At 36.1% G+C, this 20,241-nt stretch overlaps 1 protein-coding gene across 1 annotated transcript in view; it reads right to left on the reverse strand.

Annotated features, from left to right (window-relative positions):
• LOC137408055 (inhibitor of Bruton tyrosine kinase-like) overlaps positions 1-13,712 on the reverse strand; it is a 24,926-nt gene extending 11,214 nt beyond the window's left edge. The window contains exons 1-6 of the mRNA XM_068094443.1: positions 13,625-13,712; positions 7,685-7,821; positions 7,385-7,490; positions 5,343-5,467; positions 1,018-1,128; positions 438-573 (exon numbers count right to left, since the gene is read on the reverse strand). Of these exons, the coding sequence (XP_067950544.1) occupies positions 438-573; positions 1,018-1,128; positions 5,343-5,467; positions 7,385-7,490; positions 7,685-7,821; positions 13,625-13,712 (703 nt within the window). The remainder of the gene's footprint in view (positions 1-437; positions 574-1,017; positions 1,129-5,342; positions 5,468-7,384; positions 7,491-7,684; positions 7,822-13,624) is intronic.
• Positions 13,713-20,241: the final 6,529 nt, after the last annotated feature.

Genomic DNA, 20,241 nt, shown 5'->3' on the forward strand with positions numbered 1-20,241 from the left:
CTGAAAATGACATATTCTAGGCATAAAGTCAAACTTCAACTAGTCCTGTAGTGTCGTAAATATGTATTTATTTCTGAAACGTATGTAAAAATATTCAAATTTAAAACAAAAAATGCACAATGCATCGTGTATTGGAAATTACATAAGGTGTGAAATCGAGTAGTTGTAAGAATTTTGTCGTATATTAGAAAATACTATGTTAAAGGTATATATAAGTAGGGGTTTGACCGAATTTAACTATATTTTCAAGGTACCATCCATTTTTAGCATAGTAAATTAGGCTTATCTCGCCATTTATAAATAAACTAGGCGCATTAGAATAAATATTAGACCTTCAGGAAATAAACCGCACTTTAAATGTGAAATGCAGTTTAATTGGTGATGGCAAGAGGGTTAAGAGAACATGATCAAGCAATTCAGGATTTAACCCTGCATACCAAGTAATATTGTATGGTCCCATCCAGCTGCTATAGACTCAATTTTGACTGTGGACATGCTCAAATCGGAAAGGGTGTCGCCTGCCCCACCCGCAGTTGCTTGCAAAGTTTGTGGCAACTTGACGAGGTAAGGTTGCTAAAACAAAACTAAGAGATGTAAAGGGCTCTGAATGTTGATGGTATCTGAGTATAACTCATGGAACTGAAGCTATACTGGTAAACACGAAATTCATAGTTTGTTGCCTCGTTCAAAACAGGAATCTTGCCAAAATACTCTTTTGCATATTTCATAATTCTGAAAAAGCTTTTATTTAACTCGTCAGCAACATGTACATATAAACATTACTTATGTGTAAGTCGACCCCCAAAATTTGGATTTAAAATCGTATTCAAGAAACCAGACTTATACATGAGTATATATGATATCCCGGAAGGACTTTTTTTCACCTGTATCTTTAGCTAAAACAGTTTCCAGATGTCATGTATTTAGCCCGAAATGGGTAAAGCCTACGATCTTCACAGATTAGGGCAGTGAGGGAGTAGTGTAAAGCGCCAATGTACTAAACAGGTTAGAACTCACTAATGTTGGCTCTTCATGCCCAAGCCCGAGTCTGCCTCCTCTTCCATGTCCACAAGTATAGACAGTTCCAGTAGTTGTAAGGTATACAGAATGATACCTGCTCATCACTACCTATCAAACACAACTCAGACTACAATCAGAGAGTGGAGCACAAGTACTAATAACTCAACATGCAGTATAATTTATTAAATGCTTACCCGATGGAGTTATGTCAAGTTATCCATTTGACATTCGAATACTGTACAACATTTTGGGAATTGTCTTATCTTTATTACCACTTGTTTTAATAACCCGGAGTGTTCCCAAGCTTTTTTGTTTAGTTGCATACATGTTGTTCACGTAAAGAATTTTGGACCAAAGTCTGTCCATTGATGAGGAATTCATCAAATAAAGTTAAAGATGATTTTTAATCATCAAGGTGTTGAAATCAAATGATAACACTACGACCCTATCCATTATTAGCAAAACTTTAATACGGAAGATCATTTGACTTCATTGAAACAATGAAAATCTCCACATTGAAACAGTGAAAATCTGTGAAACAGCATGAGAAATCTATTGCCAAAGAGTATGCTTTAAATTACAGAAGATGCAATCATAAGAAAGCAGGTCTGACAGTCAGTGTTACAGTTTGATTGGTATAATCTCCAAGCCGCTGCCAATATGACTTATCATGACTAGTAGGAAAATTATCATTAATGGGATTTTACTATTATGAAGCTAAAGTTTGTAAGACGGGTACAAACTGAGTGACTAGCCAGTAAAACTGACAATAAAACACAGGACTTGTAGAAGAGCCTGAATACTACAGAGGTACATCTCTCATATAATCTGATATATATATATACATATAAATATATATATATATATATATATATATATATACTTGCAACATTTGTTCTTATATATACATACTAGTTGAATGCCCAGTGTTGCCCGGGTAATAAAAGTTTTCGTACAGAAAATTTATTTTTATTTAACATAATTATACCAACAGTTACCACTTTAGCTTTCAAACTTCATATCATGAGAAAAGTGTTTTGTGCAGTTGAAATCATTCAGAGAAAAAATAAAACAGCTGTAAAGGTTTTCAAACCCTGTCAAACAACTGTAACTTTCAAACTACATATCATGAGAAAAATGTTTTGTGCAGGTCAAATAAATTACGAAACAACATAAAACTATAAAAGTGTTTAAATGTAAATGTGAAATAATTAGCAAGTAGTATTTAAATTAGGTCTGTTTTGCTACGATTACAATAAAAGGTGATTCGGTAATGATACAATTAATACGAACTGAGAAAACAAAATAAAAATTCTGAATATGTTGAATTAATGAAAACAATTTGTGCATAGAAGTGTGTGTGTATAAAAATGGGTGCTGTCCCAGCAGACGCTATCCATCAAAGCTATGAATACGACGATACTGGTACCTCTCGATACTAGTACAAATGTAAAAATGAGATATCGGACTGTCTTTGTCTGGTACTCTGTCTGACCGAATGGAGAGAGAATGTAAATTCTATTCCTACTCGAGATAATACAAGTTTTCACGCAAAAAATATTTCCCTCTACCGATTTAGCAATCAAACCTTACGAAAAACCGAAAATAGAAGTGTAACCCACATTTGAACTTAAAACAGCACATTCAAAAACTTCAAATTAAAAAAATGAGTAATGGTAGCAAAAAATTAATTTTTCAACAATTTCAAAAATAACCAATGCAAAAGGTAATATTAGTTGATAATCAATAGTGCAAATTTGAGATGCACTTTTGTACCGTATGTGTGTGCGTATAATATACACTATATGATAAGTGCAACACATTCAAAAGGTCTGTATAGGTCAGTGGTTAAGTGTGTGGATTGGAAGACTGCATTTGTAACCACTGTGAGTTCAAATAGAGCAAGCTGCGAGCTTTTAATCCATGATTTTAATAGCTATAGCTCGACATACACAGACACGCACAGACACACAAACTTTGAGAAATATATACATATATATAGAAGAACAAACTATTATTTAGACTATATATTTGTAGATTGTAAAGAGCTTTGAGATACTGTAAGTTTTAAGGGTGCAGCATTCTCCTCATCAGTCTGATGACAGAAAAGACTGCATTCTTGAAGACTTTTCCCTCATCAGCCTTAAAACTAACAGTATCTCCAAGCTAAGTACACACTTTTCTTTAAAGTATTTATAGAGTTAGCTCCATACTTTGTGTTGGGCACTCTTTATTAGCTTTACTTAAGTAATTATCCTTTAGATAATTATTTACTTCAATAATACATATATATAATAATATATATATATTACTTCAATAGTATATACAGTATATCTATAAATTAATGGAGACGAGTACACATGCGCACGCACTTCTTTTCCATTACTTTATACATATACCATATATATGTTATATCCTGTATATACCTGCTATATCCCGTCTACATCACACCTTAGTCATAAGTTTTAAGAGGACTCTATTAACAAGCTATTTGAGAGTAACTACAGTTGCATTGGACTACTAATAAATCTGAAAGTATTGGATAATACAGTTTGTGCAGTTGTCTTCTATCGTTAACAACTCATACCTACCATTCACGTAATGCAAATGCAAGAACAAAAGTTATTAATTCAGAAAACTGCAATGACCTTCACCGATACAAACCTTACACTAAGCCTGCTGTAATACATAATCTAGACTAGTAAATTGATTGCTGTAAATTGACTAGTAATATGATTGTAGTCGAGTCATAAACTAGACCAGTCTAGACGAGTGCTAAGTACTCCTTTAGAAAACTTATATGTGAATGTAACCTTTCGAAGGCTCAGCCAACGCTATAACCTGAGAGAAGAGTTCATGGTTAATCAATCTATAAGCTAGAACTCTCACGAATACTGTACAGACACTGGTCTAGTTCAGGGGTCTGCAACCTGCGGCTTCGCAGCCGCATACGACTCTTTCACTCCCTCCCTGCGGCTCCCTCTGACTTTGGATTGTTGTCTTTTTTCACTATAATTATGCCAAGCAATTAATAAAAAATATAGATGTTTTATCACTAGATTTTGTAACATAATTCAAAAAATTGTAATTATGGTGATAAATTAAACATTGTTGCTTGCTATGCGTCATTATTTATGGGCTAATAAAACCACCAAAATTAAACCAGCCGGCATGACACTCCTTGAATTTTTTTACCCCAGGTAGGCAAACTATGGTGAATACTAAGAAAAGAAATTAGACAGATGAAAATAGAACATTTCATCTTACGTGGGCTGATTTGTTTGCTTTCACTGCTGATGAGACTGGTTAACCAGTTTGCTTAATATGTGATGAGAAATTTGCAAACAAAAGTCTTATTGTCAACTTTTGCAATTGTTTTGTTAAAAGGACTGAATTAAACATGAAGTTGCAATTTTTCTTAAAAGTAACCTTAAAAACAACGTATTATTTTCACGTTACGCTATTTTATTGTTCCTTGCAAAAGTTTAATTTTGTTTTCTCAACAGTTATATTATTATACATGCCACACCTTTTCGTTTTAAGGTGTAAACATGGTATGAAAGCATTAAAAGCTAAACAAAAACGTTACATGTAGTAGTTATTTTTTAAAAATTTAAAATATCAAAAGGGGTTTGTGGCTCCCACTGCGTTCTTTCCTGTTGGAAACGGGTCCAAATGGCTCTTTGAGTGGAAAAGGTTGCAGACCTCTGGTCTAGTCGGAACTGTATTCTACATCATGGTGTAAGACCACTACAGTCCTAAAGGTTCACGCTTTCTGATAAATTTGGTAGATCATATGACTCACTCCAAGCATCCTACTGACTCATAAATGGAAACAGCAAACTTTACAGCCAATTGTAACACATTGAAATGAGACTTATTATACACATGGATGTTGTGGTGAAGATTTGTTTAGCCTTAAAAGAAAAGCGAACAAGTTAAGCTCCTGGCCTGCTTATATAAAAAGAGATGATTGCGTTTCAAACCAAAACAAGGAACTCCCGCATTACGGAAGCACAAATGTGATACTTCCAGAGAATCACAATCAATGGCTGCATAACAACAACCTTCCCCAACAGGCACTGCCCAACATACTCAAGAAAATTTGCTACCAGGTACTACCTGTTGCCAATTTAGCTAAAAAAACACTTGACCTTAAAAGTTCCATGATCTGGTACACTAGCCATGGTCATCGCCGCTTAAGAACTGAAACCTTTTGATGTCTCAAACTGTAGTCATTGGATTAATTACAGACCTTGCACAAGGTAGCTTACTTGCAGAAGATAAAATAAAAAATCAGGGCCATAAAAAGCAAAAGTTACCTGCTTAATAGTAATTCTCTTTCTCCTGAACGTCTCTATCACTTCTGGTGACTGGCGTTGTGATTCTTTTCCATGGCCCAAAGCATAACTGGAATTGTCTCCCCATGTATAAACATTATACTCACCTGAGGGATCAGTAGTTATCATGAGTGAGAGTGAATTGACTTTGAAAAATACACGGAAGCTAGCCTTTGTACCATAGAGAAGCAAAATTTGTCATTGGTCTAGTTAATAGAGAGTCAAAAGACAACTCGGTGGCTGGTACAACAATTTATTTCAAATTTGCAAACTGCTGGTCAATCTCACAGATATCTAGAAGTATTTGCAGTAATTATATCATGCCTTATTCACACATAAGAGTAACGCATGAGATATCGTAATGAAACAGAGTGCAAACACAAATTGGAGCGATGGAGTCGTATTCAACACACACTCCTTGATGACCTATGATTACACAAACCAAGATTGATATGTGTCTAGTCTATTACGTCTCCTAGATTCCATAGATTCCTAGATTCCATAGCTACATGTTTTTATTGTTTTTATTGTCAAATATCAGTAACTTCCTTTATCTATATATTTCTCAATGTCGGTCGTCTATCGTTGTATATGTCCATCTATAGCTAGTAAAATCTTGGAATAAAGAATCCGTAAAACAGAAGGTTTGCTCTCGGTACCTCCCGTTTGCCAGTACGACACCGTACTAATTAAACCACGCGAGCTGGGTAGATTCACTGAGCAATATACGTCGCTATATGGGAGCAACTAGGCTACCGCTTTCGGTCACGACGCAAAGTTACGACGTAACTTGATGAAAAGCTGGTAGCTCTTATTAGTAAGCTTACTCAAATTATCCATTGGAAATATGCCAGGCTAATAACAAGTGACAGGCAACTCTCATTACCTCTCATTGTTTATGAGCTGATTTTAATAGCCGGGCAACGCCGGGTAGCACAGCTAGCATTAACATAGAGATATGAAAGTCCAACTTACACATGACTACTATTTAGTACACGTGTATATATAGATGGTCTGTTATCTACTACCAAGTCATTTACCAAAAAATGCATGTAGCACAAATAGGTTAAAAACAAACTCCTAGAAGTATGCATCGATATTTTAAATTGGTCCACTTTGAAGAAGTTAGACACAAAAACTTGAAACCTTAGGGAGAACAAACAAAAAATTTGACAGACCTCAATGCCTTAACACAAATTGCTGAATATAACAATCTTGAAAAATTTTTAGGCAGTCATTTAATACTCAGTAATCAGTTAGTATAACTCTGTGATATTTTTAATATCATTATCTTCCTCAGCTTTATAGGAGAAATACTATAGAGTATCTCTGGTGTTAGACTCAACTCATTAAATCCTATAATTCCCATGTATAGTAATCTCTTGCTAATTCGCAAATCAGCTTTAGTGGATTCGCTACTTCACGGGCAAAAAATATTTATTACAAAATAAAAATAAAGTACATAAATCTCTCTCATACTCTTGCATAGTGAGATCCATTGGTGAGCATCAGGGTCAGGGTGAGCTGTTATAACAGACGTCAGGGCGAGCTGTTTTCTTGTTACATACTTCATGAAGTATGTAACATGTATGTAAAGTGCAAAGTGCTTGTTACACTTTTCATTATGACTCACTCTCGACCCTCAAAAGTGTCTAATGAACTTAAGAAAATGATGTCAAAAAATGATACGAAAAAAGTGAAAGAGTGATTTTATAAGATGCGAGTTTATTAGTTTCCACTTCATATCGCCGATTTCAACTTTTGGTAGAGAGAATCGCCAGTCCTGATTAACGTCGGAAAATGATGGACTACAGTATTGTAATCTTTTACTAAGTAGTATAGTAAGCCTTTATAATTGGCTGAGAACTTGAGATTCAAGCTAGAAAATGAAAAGCCAATTATGTCGAATCATTTAATCTGAATCATATCTTCAGTTTTAAACTACTGGATGGGCTTGTCAGCCTCAACCTTTAACATTTCTATAAATTATAGCAACTAAAAATCTCTTATATGCATCCGCTCACCAATCTCCTTGTTAGTCTGTACAAATGGCAGGTAGATGTGATCTTTTGTACACAAATCTATAGGAGTATGACCTTCATTATCCTTCACGGTCAGACAAGCGCCATTCTACAGACATAAACCGACAGTAGAACATAAAAGTCTTAGTATTTCTTTGTTGAACTTCTAGCGAACACAGAATGCAGGTTTGTATAGACACATAAGCAGCGATCTTTTGATTTCTGTGTTTCAACTCATTTGAGCATGACGTGATCTGAGATCTGTGAGAAGTTCAGGTGTAACCAAAATGGATCAATGCCCACCTTTATTAACAGGACAGCAGATGCGATCTGTCCATAAAATATGGCTTTATGTAATGCGGTCCATCCTGATTCCTTATCTTTATTCTTCAACAATTTCTTGGCCTTAGACAGCAGCCACGTGAGCAACTCATAGTTTCCTGGGTCAGCACCACATATATGCAATTTTACATGAACTAAACTGGTTTAGAGGCAAGGTAAGCTATGTGATCTAGGGCACAAGGAATATGGAGACTTGGATATAGGCATACTTTATATGTAGAGCTTGTACTCTCCACTACTGACTAATGTGCAAATCTTGCACTGCTAACTAATAAGTAGCGTACAGAGCCTGTACTCCTACCTACTGTCTAGTATACAGAGCTTGTAATCCTAACTCCTGAGTAGCATGCAAAATTTGTACTACTAACTACTGACTAGTGTACAGATCTTGTCCTCCCAATTACTGACTAGTGTACAGAGCTTGTACTCCTAACTACTGACTAGTGTACAGAGTGTGTACTACCGACTACTGACTAATGTACAGAACTTGTACTCCTAACTACTGACTAGTATACAGAGCTTGTACTCCTAATTACTGACTAGTGTACAGATCTTGTACTCCCAATTACTGACTAGTGTACAGAGCTTGTACTCCTAACTACTGACTAGTGTACAGAGCTTGTACTCCTAACTACTGACTAGTGAGCAGAGTTTGTACTCCTAACCACTGACTAGTGAACAGAGCTTGTACCACTAACTACTGACTAGTGTACAGAGCTTGTACCACTAACTACTGACTAGTGTACAGAGCTTGTACAACTAACTACTGACTAGTGTACAGAACTTGTACTCTTAATAACTGACTAGCGTACCGAGCTTGTACTGCAAACTAATGACTAGTGTACAGAGCTTGTACTGGAAACTACTGACTAGTGTACAGAGTTTGTATTCCTAACCATTGAGTAGTGTACAGAGTTTGTACTCCTAACTACTGACTAGTGTACAGAGCTTGTACTACTACCTTGGTTTATCTTAAAAGTAGCTAACAAACAAATGGTCAACACAAATGCAAAACCCACCTGTTACAGCAGCGACATGAAGGATATTCCTGCCATCGATGTCAAACCCTTTGAAAGCATTGTGACATGTTGCAATATATGATTGAGCTTGCTGAGCACTACCCCCTTGTATGACAGCATTTATAACTGAGATATGTTGTTTAGAACGGCAGCAGTTAGTACAGTGACTCATTGTAGCCTCAAATGGTTATCTCACTGGTCAGCATTCTACAAACTGTAATACATATTTCAAACAAATGTGAAAACACCATCACATACATAGAGATTTAATCCCACCTCTGAACTACTATTCAATAATTACTTCAAGTCAAAGGTTTTAAATGATGCTGAAGTTCATGAAGTTTTCCTAAGATGCAAGGATTAGCGTACTATAATATTAGAATGAACACAAATCGACCCAAAGTAAAACTTAGCAAAACCACGACCAAAAATCTGCAGCGGCATGTCAAGCGAACACTTGATGAACTGATTTTATCCGAGTTAGCGTACAGCCACACCTCGACTAACGACCATCTGAACATACAATCTTGTGACAAACTACATACAATTTGAGAAAAAAATGTCTCTAATAATTGTCGCAAAAAATTGTCTGTATGATGTACTAAGTATCTCAAAACATGACAGTTTTGTAAATCAATACATGTGTAGATCTCTCCGCAGTCATGACATACTCAATAAAGCCTGGAGCAAAGTTGGTGTGGACATACGGACTCGCAAGAACAAAGACTATCTAATCCTGGTGGATTATTACTCTGATTTCTTTGAATGTGAGATTCTTAAAGATTTACAATCTAGAACAATCATCAAAGCTTGTAAGAAGACATTCGCAAGACATGGAATCCCACATCAGCTACAATCTGATAACGGTATGCAGTTCACACCTACAGAGTTTGCAGAGTTTAGCAGATATTGGGGATTTGCACATACACCCTCCTCTCCAGCATCAGCAGTCTAATGGGAAAGCAGAAGCAGCGGTTAAGATTATGGCTTATGAGACAAGCAGAGGATCCATACTTGGCTTTCTTAGAATACCGTAATACCCCAACTGTGGGAATAGACACATCACCTACTCAGAGAATGTTTGGTCATGCTACCAGGTCAATTCTACCAACGGATGGTGCTACTCAGACTAGTGTCTTACAGCAAAAAGTCAGAAGGAAGTTAGATATCCAAAAGCACTACAAAAAATCGGCATGAGACCTGCCCAGCTTTTCCATAGGAAGTCTTGTGCCGCTGAGAAACTTTCAGTCACAAAATATCAAGTGGCAGCAAATTAAAGTGGTAGATCGGCTGTCAGATAGATCATATCTTATAGCCAATTACCAAACCCAAAGCACTGTAAGAAGAAATAGAGTAGACTTGAGACCACTCACAGTAGACAACAACACTAATCTGCTAAGTAAATCTGATGTCACACTAAATTCTTATGATCAGTTGCCAGTGGCGCAGGGAGACACCATCAATACACCAGAGAATGTTCCAGCATCTCCCATATATGAAACAGCTTATGATGATGATCAACATAAGAACTCTAGCCAGCATGCCAGAAAGCCTGTAACTGTTTCCAAGTATAGCTCCCAATCTATCAAACTACCTCTCAAGTTCAGAGAGTGTGAGATGTACTAGAATCAGACATATATAGACAGTGTCTGCTAAACAGCACTCTTAGATATACATTATGTGCATCAGTTTTGACTATGGCTGTGGAAACGGATGGTTTCCCTACACTGAATTTGTGTTGTTGTTATACTGTTCTCAGAATCTGTTGTTTTTTAATCCCTGTTTTTTTAATGCAAAGTAAAAGGGATGTTGATAAGATGTATGTAAGTTCATCTTAAATCCCATTTGTTGGTCAACACTGTTGTATACTTTCTGTTTGTAATACTTTCGTTTCGTTATTATTGTGGTGCCCTGTGAATAAACTTTTAAAAGAATAAAACATTAAAATGCTAACAACTACTAAACTACTAACAATATAATCTTCAACCAAACTAAACCTTAACAAGAAACCCTATCACAAACAATTTGCTATCTTTAATCTTCTGCCACTATTAAAACTTGTGATAGAACTGTGTCAATTGCATATTAAAGTGGTAGACTTATATAAATAAAGATGTGTTCTTTACTGGTAAATATTGGTATTGCTTATAGGTCAGCACTTTCAATAGTGTCTGAACCAATAGTAATCAAACGGTTTATAGTCCGAACCTCGACTGGTTTGAAACTCGACGAGTTTGTATATCGACAACGGTTGGTCCAATCTCGACAGCAGTTTTACTATTTTACCATCTACTATTTTCATAGTAAATGAGCGATTTATATGTAAAAGATTTATTTGCGCAAAAATATATTGTTATCCATTTGATGCAGCACTCCCCAGCTTATGTAGGCCTAACAATATTTTGCCCAACCTATATATAGAACGAATGCTAAAACAAGTAACAATCATAAATATGGTTGACTGTTATGCTAGCAAAATGTTTTATTTGAAGACTAAACTTCAGTGAGTAGCTTTGGTTTTTATTTTTTGAAGTGAGGATAGAACTGCAAAAAGACATTCATCATTTGTTGAAGATTAAATTATTGTAAAACTGCATCAGCCTTTGTCGATGTTCGGACCAACCTTTGTCTAGATTCGGACCAACCTCTGTCGAGATTGGGACTTGTCTAGGTTCGGACTTGTCGATGTTGGGACTGTTTCCCTAATCAAACTAGTTCACACAACCTAATCAAAAGTACACAAACTAAGCATCGTCAAAAATATAATAAATACTAATCTATGTGTGAATGCAAAATAATTGCAAAACAATTTCTTTAAAAAACAAGGCAATTTTGAGCTAGACTAACATGCTTAAAGTTTTGCATTCGTGATAGACATTTTGCAGTCGTGATTTTCAATGAAAAGGAAAACATTTAGAAACAAAATTGTGAGAAATTGATTGGATTTGCTGGCTTTCCCACAAAATAGTTTTTTCAACAATTGTATAGCGAAACTAAATTGTATTTTTATCACTGTCTAGCACAAATTTCACGAAAGGTCGTGGCAATAAATACGATGCAGAAAACCGGAAACAACGTGTGCCGACATTTTAAACGCCTTGGTTCGTAGGTTTCATCGCCAAACCGTTCATCCAATCGTCTGCAAGCATGAGCTTGTTCGTCCAATTGGGCAAAAGTAAATATTGCTGGGCGACATGGCGTTTTCTTCACTAGGTGATTCATACACAAGGCTTTCTTGTAAGTTTTGTCCTAAATTCAAAATATGTTGACAAGAAAGGGTTTTGGATAAATTTATTACGTGCTAATTTTGTCTCTGCTCTTTTGAAATAGCATGTTTAAATTACATACTTGAGGCCCTTTTATTCCAGAGGAGTCTTGAAGTTGCACACGAGTTGCTCTATTTCAAGTTTACAAAAATGTATGTTTTTCGGCCTTGAATACTGTAGCTTTTTGAAGTCTCTTATTTTCATTGTGACGATGCATTTTTTGAAATATGCAGTTTTTGCAGTTTGACTGTTTTGCAATAGGTGTTGTCCGATTTCAAGTGTACCTCCGGTGATTGTTCTATTCATGCTGTTAAGACTACACATTGTTGTATGGAGATATTAGCAAAGGCAGATAGGGCCTACCATCTTTCTATGTTTTCCATGGTCTTGTTATGAATGCTCAAACTAATATTTGCATATTCCATTAGTTACTGAAAAAATCGGTTTTAGTGTTGCAGAAACCACCGTCAGTTACACTTTCAATCCTTGTAATATGTTCCGACTTTTATTTGTTCAAAAGATTTCATTTACTGTTGCTCTTTGTAATGTTTATTGATAATGTCAACGATATTATCAATTAATTACTTGGTATTGACTTTTATTCATAATAGGGATACATTTTGCGGCAGTATCGGTTTAATATTTGGTTTGCCCAAATATTTTTCAGCTTTTACAAGCGAGCATGCGTAAACCTAGGTTAAAGAGACTATAGATTATAGAATAATAAACTATATGATAGACTATAGAATAAAAACAAAAATGCGTATTTAAAACTATTACATAGCAGTGTTTAGATGCTAACCGTTTTCATATTCATCACAATTAGGATCTAGCTTGCATTTTATTAAGCTCAACTAATGATGTCTGTTTTATAATCACTCACCACGTCTTCTTTATCTAGAAGCAAGAAAAAGAACGCTTTCCAATACACTCTTGTATATATATACTTAGGGACCTCAATAAGCTGAGAAAGCTACAAATCCTGCAAGTGTGTGAGAAGCTTTGCCTCCAAAAGCCTATCTGGTTTCCTTAGCCCAATTTGCTATAGCATAGTCAGGCGCGCGAGAAACGTCGGCATATACAACATTCCATTTTTTTCTTTGAGTCCTGAACATAGACACTGTAACAACTGAGGTTCAAACATAGGATTTTACCACCACCGGGAATCATGCTAAAAAGCAACAAGCTTCAGGCATGGTGTCTGACACGCATATAAACTATCCTCTGGCACACTAATAGGCCTGCAGTCATCATGAGCTTGCCAAAGTGTTAGTCACACTGGGAGCAGTGACAGGTAACTAGCTTACCTAGGGTGTTAAATGGGAGGGTAGTAATCGTACATGGGCATGAAGATAGCCCGTGAACCAGATGTTAACCTTGTACTACCATTGAAATTGGCTTTACCTGTATGGGTCGAGTCATCCTTTTCTCATACTTACTCTCCGGGCCGTAGTAGCACTCGTCAGCCTAACATGTTATTTCCAGCTCTATCCCGCAAGTCCTGAGTACATATCTGCTCCTGTTTTGCCTGCTGTCATGCTTGGACTAGACATCCGGGTCGCTCTCTCTTCCTACCAACATCATCAAGTTATCTGTGTCATATAAAGGGTGGATACTAAACTCCTCCTCAGAGTTTGGCTCTTTTATCCAGGTACCCTGTGTCTTCATCTCTTTAGCCCAAGAACTTGTTTTTTGGGTTACCATGCTACCTGTTTCGGCATGGCTAGACGCACAACTAGTACAGGTTGGTGCCGAAACAGCATCCTCTGTAACTCCTTGATTTGAGGTGTGGGAAGCTAAGTGAGCCTCCCCTCCAACAGACAGCTAGTTGTTGGCAGGAGGTTTTGTTTGAGCCTTACTAGCCTCGCAGCTAGTACAGGTTGCTGTCGAAACAGTATTCTCTGCACCTCCCTGATTTGAGGTGAGTGGAGCTAAGTGAGCCTTCCCGCTAACAGACAGCTTGTTGTCTGTAGGTAACTTTACCTTAACTTGAGTAGCAGGTAGCTTAGCGTCCTTCAGAATTTTGTCCTTCAGGGTACCCAAGTTTGCCAAGACATCCTTGAACTCCTGCTCGTTCTCTATCTCTAACTGGAGCTGGCACTCATTGACATCTAAACTGCAATACCTTTCTTATGCTGTTTCTCAATCCTCGACCTGCATTTCGCAAGGCATGTTTATGTTGTTGGATGACCTCACGTGACATGAAAACTGACTGAACCTTATTAAGGAAACTGATCACCTGATTCCAAACAGGTTGCAGCTTACCCTGAGCTGCTCTGCATTGCTGGTGCTACGAGCATGCACTCTTATTTGTGGGCCAGCTTCTTCTGAGATGGTACTATGCTTCATTGATACCTTTCTTGGTCAGCCTTAATTCCTGTCCTTCCCATCTCTGGAACCTTTACCTTTTCTATCAGATTTATTCGTCAAGTTTTGCAACTTGCCATCATCTGGAAGATGCCAACATAGACCAACAGTAATAGGTCTAGGAGGCAACAATGTAACTGTCTTAAAACCTTTCGTACATAATGCACTTAAAACAGCCAGTAATTTCAGCTGCCTAAACCTATTTATGCCCAAAAGGTTTTTGCTCAATCCTTTTATAACATGAAGCTCAGTGACCATAGATCTGTTTCTACTTCTCAACTAAACATCTGTTTTACCGACTACCTCTAACTCAGAACTATCTACTGCAGTCAAAACAGTTGATGGCACTCCTAACTGTATATCTAACTTGTTGGCTGTTTTTCGGGAACTGTTGAAACTTCAGCACCTGTATTAAGCACAAATTCAACCTCTATACCATTTACCTTTAAAGTTCTTACTATATTATCATCTAGTCATTTAGGACCAGATGAAGAAAACCTCACACTCCTACTAAGATGATGGGAACATGTGTAGTCCTTGTTTTTTTGCCTGAACCTTTGTCCATACTCTTATCACTTTCGTTACTGTCACTTCTATCGTAGCGGTACCTGCTAAGATCTGGTCTCGGAGAGTCCCCAAAATTATTCCTAGCACAGTGAATATTAGTATGACCTTTCCTATTGCAAGTAAAGCACCTAGAAGCAGGACAACTGCAAAGTGGTGGTGCTGCTGACTACCACAGTTGTGACATTTATCACTCATAGGTGAAAGTTCACTCATAGATCTAGTACGCCAATTATCTCTATCATCACTATAATTTCTAGGAGACCGACTAGAGTTTCTATATCGGCTCCTACATTCATATCTAGTAGACTCATGACTCGAAAATCTACACCCAAGCTTGGGTACCTATTCTTAGGCATATTATCATAATAGTCCTTACATTCCTTCTGAGAAATTCTATGAACTTGCGCACCTTTACTAGAGTAACGACTAGCGCTTCCAATTTTATTTTTAGATTTCCAGAAACAATGACCGCTACATCTGAAACCTCAGTACCACTAGCTTTAGCCTTAGCATCTTTTAATACCGCTTCTAAATCACGAGCGAGTTGTCTAGCTCTGAGAGTATCAGATAACCTTGCCCAATCTAAATCCCTTTCTTGCATCAATTGATGCAAGAAACTTGCATCAAGACCAACGTTTTTTTTGTTATCATCCCCACCAAAGTTTAAATTCCTGCTTAGTTTCTCAACTCTTAACATGTAATCATTTTCATCACATGCTTGAGAACAAGTGACGAATTTTATTGTTTTTTACTTTTACTGTCTCTTCTTTATCATAAATTCTTTTTAGGTGTTCCATGGCCTGCTTATAAGTAGAATCTAGCGACTCTAAACTAAATCCTACAGATTGTAAAGCCTCACAGCCATTCTTACCGATAGCACTCAATAACGCAAGCAGTTTAATGCGAACTCTAAAATTATCCTGACCTCCTTCAGCCTTACCCTTTTGCAGAGTGGTAAGTTCTACGCATAGCAAAATTCTGTTAACCAAGACTTATATGAATTGGCTACATCACTAAGGTTAATAACTAACCTAGGGAAATCATCAACATTAAATCTTAATGCAGCCATCGTTAAAAATAACGAAAGTGCCTCTACTACGATCACCCCACAAAAGTACACAAACTCTTACCCTTGCTCTTCCTGAAACGAATAGGCAGCTAATTCCTGTAACACAATCACTTAACACTTATTTTCACAACACTCTCGAATGTCAACTCAACTATTCGAATATTAAACACTTAACACTGTATCACTTATCCTTACACCATTCTTGAATGTCCACGCGATAGTTCGAGCACTAAACACTGGCAACACTATCACTTTCCCTGCAAACTAAGTTTGCCTACGATGCCATGTTTTATAAGCAGTCACTCCGTGTTCACTAGCTAGAAGCAGGAAGAAGAACACTTTCCAATACACCCATGTATATATATTCTTATGGACCTCAATGAGCTGAGAAAGCTATATAATCCTGCAAGCCTGTGTGAGAAGTTTTGCCTCCTAAAGCCTATCTGGTTTCCTTTGTCCAATTTGTTGTAACATAGTCGAGGCGCACGAGAAACACCTGCATATACAACAATGTCGTGCCCCAATAATGCTGCATTTGTTTGATATAAAAAGTATTTGAAGTTTTAGAATTCACTCCACTACCATCATACCCTTAGTGGGCTTTATATGGTAAAGACAAGCAGTAGCAATGCTAGCTCACTAGTCACAAGCTTCCAGAATGTAAAACTCATAAATTTGAAAATTTTTGTATAAAAATATCTCATCTTGTCCATATTGAGTCCAGCCTATAACGTCACACCAGCATTACGGTACTTTGGAGAACATTTTTTTAATGTTACATTTAGTTATCCACTAAATGTGAGTTATCAGATTTTGATAAGTTTGATATTTCAGTACCTATTCTTCCAGAACCACTAGATGCGGTCTGATTGCGACAATGCACAAGTTTAGTTTGAAGCTGTTATTACTCATACTATGGACAATGCACAAGTTTAGTTTGAAGCTGTTATTACTCATATTATGGACAATGTACAAGTTTAGTTTGAAGCTGTTATTACTCATACTATGGACAATGCACAAGTTTAGTTTGAAGCTGTTATTACTCATACTATGGACAATGCACAAGTTTAGTTTGAAGCTGTTATTACTCATACTATGGACAATGCACAAGTTTAGTTTGAAGCTGTTATTACTCATACTATGGACAATGCACAAGTTTAGTTTGAAGCTGTTATTACTCATACTATGGACAATGCACAAGTTTAGTTTGAAGCTGTTATTACTCATACTATGGACAATGCACAAGTTTAGTTTGAAGCTGTTATTACTCATACTATGGACAATGTACAAGTTTAGTTTGAAGCTGTTATTACTCATACTATGGACAATGCACAAGTTTAGTTTGAAGCTGTTATTACTCATACTATGGACAATGCACAAGTTTAGTTTGAAGCTGTTATTACTCATACTATGGACAATGTACAAGTTTAGTTTGAAGCTGTTATTACTCATACTATGGACAATGCACAAGTTTAGTTTGAAGCTGTTATTACTCATACTATGGACAATGCACAAGTTTAGTTTGAAGCTGTTATTACTCATACTATGGACAATGCACAAGTTTAGTTTGAAGCTGTTATTACTCATACTATGGACAATGCACAAGTTTAGTTTGAAGCTGTTATTACTCATACTATGGACAATGTACAAGTTTAGTTTGAAGCTGTTATTACTCATACTATGGACAATGCACAAGTTTAGTTTGAAGCTGTTATTACTCATACTATGGACAATGCACAAGTTTAGTTTGAAGCTGTTATTACTCATACTATGGACAATGCACAAGTTTAGTTTGAAGCTGTTATTACTCATACTATGGACAATGCACAAGTTTAGTTTGAAGCTGTTATTACTCATACTATGGACAATGCACAAGTTTAGTTTGAAGCTGTTATTACTCATACTATGGACAATGCACAAGTTTAGTTTGAAGCTGTTATTACTCATACTATGGACAATGCACAAGTTTAGTTTGAAGCTGTTATTACTCATACTATGGACAATGCACAAGTTTAGTTTGAAGCTGTTATTACTCATACTATGGACAATGCACAAGTTTAGTTTGAAGCTGTTATTACTCATACTATGGACAATGCACAAGTTTAGTTTGAAGCTGTTATTACTCATACTATGGACAATGCACAAGTTTAGTTTGAAGCTGTTATTACTCATACTATGGACAATGCACAAGTTTAGTTTGAAGCTGTTATTACTCATACTATGGACAATGCACAAGTTTAGTTTGAAGCTGTTATTACTCATACTATGGACAATGCACAAGTTTAGTTTGAAGCTGTTATTACTCATACTATGGACAATGCACAAGTTTAGTTTGAAGCTGTTATTACTCATACTATGGACAATGCACAAGTTTAGTTTGAAGCTGTTATTACTCATACTATGGACAATGCACAAGTTTAGTTTGAAGCTGTTATTACTCATACTATGGACAATGCACAAGTTTAGTTTGAAGCTGTTATTACTCATACTATGGACAATGCACAAGTTTAGTTTGAAGCTGTTATTACTCATACTATGGACAATGTACAAGTTTAGTTTGAAGCTGTTATTACTCATACTATGGACAATGCACAAGTTTAGTTTGAAGCTGTTATTACTCATACTATGGACAATGCACAAGTTTAGTTTGAAGCTGTTATTACTCATACTATGGACAATGTACAAGTTTAGTTTGAAGCTGTTATTACTCATACTATGGACAATGCACAAGTTTAGTTTGAAGCTGTTATTACTCATACTATGGACAATGCACAAGTTTAGTTTGAAGCTGTTATAACTCATACTATGTAGGAATTCATATCAAACCCAGTTTTAGTTCTGTCAATAATTGACCAAATTTGCAGTTATTTCAAAACGCTTGTGCAAACAATGTTTAAATTACTAGAAGTTATGTTAGTGTTAGATGTATATGTTGGGAGTTATCAGTTTTGATTGAATTTGTTATGAATAGAAGACAATCTCCAATACCAAGCCTTTGTATTTTTTGTGTCGTCTTTTGCTTTCACATGGGTTAAAAACTGTCGGTATTAAAAATTTGTACAGTCAGTGAGCTTTTAACATGATACCATAATGTTATTTCCATTAGACTCAAGTCCGGTTTTAAATGTTACCACTTGAAACGCTTTTTAGAAAATTTGTTTGGGCACAGAAATTTATCAGAAGTGAATTCTGTTTTATCATCTAAACTAGTGTCTGTAGTGTACTTGATATTGTCATTAGGGTTCTAACAGTTTCTCAGTGGTCAGTTTATTTTAAGACAGCATTTTTTATGTAATACAGTTTTTTGTTATTGTTGTGTCAAAATTCATAACTTTTAAGGCAATTTATAATGTTGCTTGTTAAAGCAGATTAGTAGTATTAGTCAGATTATTCAGCAAACCAACATAACTTTGCAAGTCTAGAGCTATTTTTGTGTAGTGTATAGAATGCCTAATGGTTGTACCCCGAAGACACTTTCAGAATCAGCTTATGCTTCGTGCTGGCTGATTAATTGTCCCTCACATCCAGGTGGGGTGTCCATATTCCTTTGAGCTTGTCTATTGTATGATCTTGCGTTTGCACGAACTCAGACAATAGGCGATATTATTAGACTTATTTCTTCTTTTTGAAAAAGATTATTGATCATATCTATGTTTTCATCAGCTATGCGACCTGTATTGATCCATAACTCATTGCTTTAAAAGCATCCTATGTTCCATTATTTTCCATCGACTTGATAACAATATTGTACGCGCGTATGAGATGAAGGTATTTTGTGTGACGATGTGGTTGTATATAAATAATCAAACGATACTCTCGCTTTTATTTGTGGTATTTATTTTATTTGACACTCAGATTACATAAATACTAAGTTGCGTTTACACCTGAACGATTATCGGAATTGTTTACGCATCGACAGAGTCTGTTTGGTGTAAAATGGAAAATTTTTGTAAAAACAACTTTGTTCCAGTCAGCAACACAAGATCGGTTAAATGATGCATACATGTTTGTTCGAATTGATGGCCATCGTAGACGGAGCACAATATATATCTCTATATCTTTATAGTACAATATATAGACCAATAATATCTCTCAAAGCTAATATTGCCAAAATACAAGCGAATGAAATGAATATCGTTGTATTTCATCGGTTAAAAAAGTGACCCAATTTTTTATATTCGAAGTTTAATTTGGTATGGTGTAAAGTCTGTAAAAATGTATTTCAACTTG

This window comes from Watersipora subatra, chromosome 11, assembly GCF_963576615.1.
Source record: "Watersipora subatra chromosome 11, tzWatSuba1.1, whole genome shotgun sequence".
Taxonomy (NCBI): domain Eukaryota; kingdom Metazoa; phylum Bryozoa; class Gymnolaemata; order Cheilostomatida; family Watersiporidae; genus Watersipora; species Watersipora subatra.